The sequence below is a fragment of the Tiliqua scincoides genome, chromosome 5, assembly GCF_035046505.1.
Source record: "Tiliqua scincoides isolate rTilSci1 chromosome 5, rTilSci1.hap2, whole genome shotgun sequence".
Taxonomy (NCBI): Eukaryota; Metazoa; Chordata; class Lepidosauria; order Squamata; family Scincidae; genus Tiliqua; species Tiliqua scincoides.
In genome coordinates, this window is record NC_089825.1 from 99,260,496 (window position 1) to 99,263,107 (window position 2,612).

The window sequence follows — 2,612 nt, forward strand, 5'->3', positions numbered from 1 at the left end:
GAAGAAATTAATCCAGGAAAACAAGTTTGAGAATTATAGCTCACGTCTGTACATATCTACTCAGAAATCGGCCCCTTGGAATTCAATAGGATTAAGTGTGAATTAGATTAGAGCCTTAAGTATACCATCCAGGCAGCCCAAACCACTGCAGCTCTCCATGTGGTAATGCAGGGATGCCAACACAGTGTCTACGGAATCCTCGTGAGGATTCCTCAGCATAAGGGAAAGTCTGTTCCCTTGCCCTGTGAAAGCCCCTGTGAACCCAGTGGGTCAAGCTGGACTTGCACCAGTGATCTTGCTGGCACAAGTCCTCTTTGACCCATGAAAGCAGATCAAGCCCAGGAGAGGGGTTAGGTCACCACAGTCACTGAAACCATCCCCTTCCTGGGTCTAAGCTGCCTTTCTACCTGCCCTCATTGCCACACTATTCTGCCCATCCTCACCCCATACTACCCCTTTCCAGCTCCATCCTGGTCTCTGCACAGCCTTAACTCAAGCAGCAGGCTTCCAGTGTCCACTGCCATATGGACCTGGCCACTGACCAGTTACAGTGGCAGCCAGGACAAGGTGGCAGGAGGGCATTTTGGAGGTGGGGAGGAGGCAGTTTTGTAGGGAGGTTGGAATGGGGCAGATCAGGCCTGGGACGGGGCAGTATTGGAAGAGAAGACCTCTGCCATAACCTAATCCCTCTCCCGACCTGCCCAGCGTTACATTGAGCTTGCCAGATTTGTGGTAGCTAAATAGCTGGCACAGACCCAAGAAGCCCAAAAGGGTAGGCTGGGTCTTTACTTGGGCTAAGGGGACATGTATCCCCTTAGCCTGTGGAGACCTCCAGGAACCTCCTAAATTTCATTGTGATTGGGATGCCCGTGTGCCAACATTCCAAGAGGAATTTTATAAAAGAAGTTTGATGCCTCCTGCAAATCATCCTCTGTTTGGTTGTAGAAGATTTCCAGTTGCTCCTTTTCTTGTATGTTGTTACTTTGTTTTGTTTGTGCAGTGGGTTCCCATCAGCAATATATTTGCTATTCTATCCACCTAATTCCCACGGGGGACATACCATTCTTAAAATAACGAGATCACTGATATTGTTTGCACTAAAATCTAAACCTGTATTGTCAATAATTTAATCCCATCTACCACAGCCCTAAGGAGGAGTTCATAAGTTAAGAAAATACATATAATTGATCATAAGAGATCTGTATCTCCTAGGGAAGGGAACTCATTTAATATATAACATGAATACTCAACTAGAACAACAACAGGTAACAGGTACCCCATTAGATATTTGTAATAGTTAAATGAATGAGAAACTTGAAACGAATGGACTTGATAAAGAACAATCTGGAATCTACATCTCTCGTGCGACAGGCTGATGTGATAAGGAAGAACATGGTGCAATAGATTGGTGAAATAGCAAACAGCAGATTACTACCAGATCAAGGGAAGCTCAAAGTAGATCAAAATTGCCAATAGTCAGTAAAAATAGAGCTGGGGGGATGGGAGAAAAAAAAACAAAAAACAGTTGTCTTATCGTTTCTGCTCAGCAAAGGCCTTCACACCCATTTTTTTCCTGCTGAGATGGAGGGAGTGTTGTCTGAGATTAAGGTAGAACCTCCTTTTTTGCTTTCAGAAAAGCTATTTCCTCCCCTATAAGCAGCTGCTGATTCACAAGAACATGCCCTCTTAATAGATTATAAGACCCAATATGCAGTGACGGACATGTCATAAGTTCCTAGGATGTCATATCTTAAACTTGCCTCTAGGAGGAAGAGAAGAACCATCAGGGAAATCAAACACTCCTCACAGAATTCATTCTCCTGGGATTCGGAGATCTTCAAGAACTCAAGAGCCTGCTCTTTCTGCTGTTTTTCCTGATCTACATATTAACCATGGCAGGGAACATCCTCATCATAGCCCTCATTGTGACTGATGGTCATCTTCACACCCCAATGTACTTTTTGTTGGGAAACTTGTCATTGCTGGAGATCTGCTACACCTCCAACATCCTGCCCAAAGTCCTTGCTAGCTTTGCAAGTGGAGACAGAACCATTTCTGTTTGGGGATGTTTGGTTCAGTTTTATGTTTTTTGTTCTCTTGTGGTTACAGAATGTTGTCTCCTAGCAGTGATGTCCTTAGATCGGTATCTAGCCATCTGCAGACCGCTACACTATGCGATGATCATGAAAGACAAGGTATGCCTTAGCCTGGCAGCTGGATCATGGGTTAGCGGGTTCTCATCCATGTACGTCATGTTGTACCTCGTGTCAACATTAACCTTTTGTGGCCCCAATGAAATTGACCACTTCTTCTGTGATCTTTCACCTCTCCTGCAAATCACCTGCAGTGAGACGTATATAATAGAATGGACAACTTTAGTATTCTCCTCATTGTCCACTTTCCCACCATTCTTGTTAACACTGGCCTCCTATGTCTTTGTGATATCCACCATCCTGCGTATTCCATCCACTGCTGGGAGGAAGAAAGCATTCTTGACCTGCTCTTCCCACCTCATTGTTGTTACCATGTTCTATGGGACCCTAATCATAGTGTATGTGTTGCCAAAACACAAAATGCCACATGTTTTACACAAAATCCTCTCTCTCCTATAA

The 2,612-nt window shown here is 44.4% G+C and overlaps 1 protein-coding gene across 1 annotated transcript; it reads left to right on the top strand.

Annotated features, from left to right (window-relative positions):
* Nucleotides 1-1,892: 1,892 nt before the first annotated feature.
* Nucleotides 1,893-2,612, top strand: LOC136654338 (olfactory receptor 11H6-like). The gene has a single exon (XM_066631301.1). It carries the CDS (start codon nucleotides 1,893-1,895, stop codon nucleotides 2,610-2,612), a length of 720 nt encoding a protein of 239 aa, XP_066487398.1.

What these genes read in the sequence shown, in the direction of transcription:
- LOC136654338 (XM_066631301.1), top strand. Translation starts at nt 1,893, where the DNA reads ATGGCAGGGAACATCCTCATCATAGCCCTCATTGTGACTGATGGTCAT.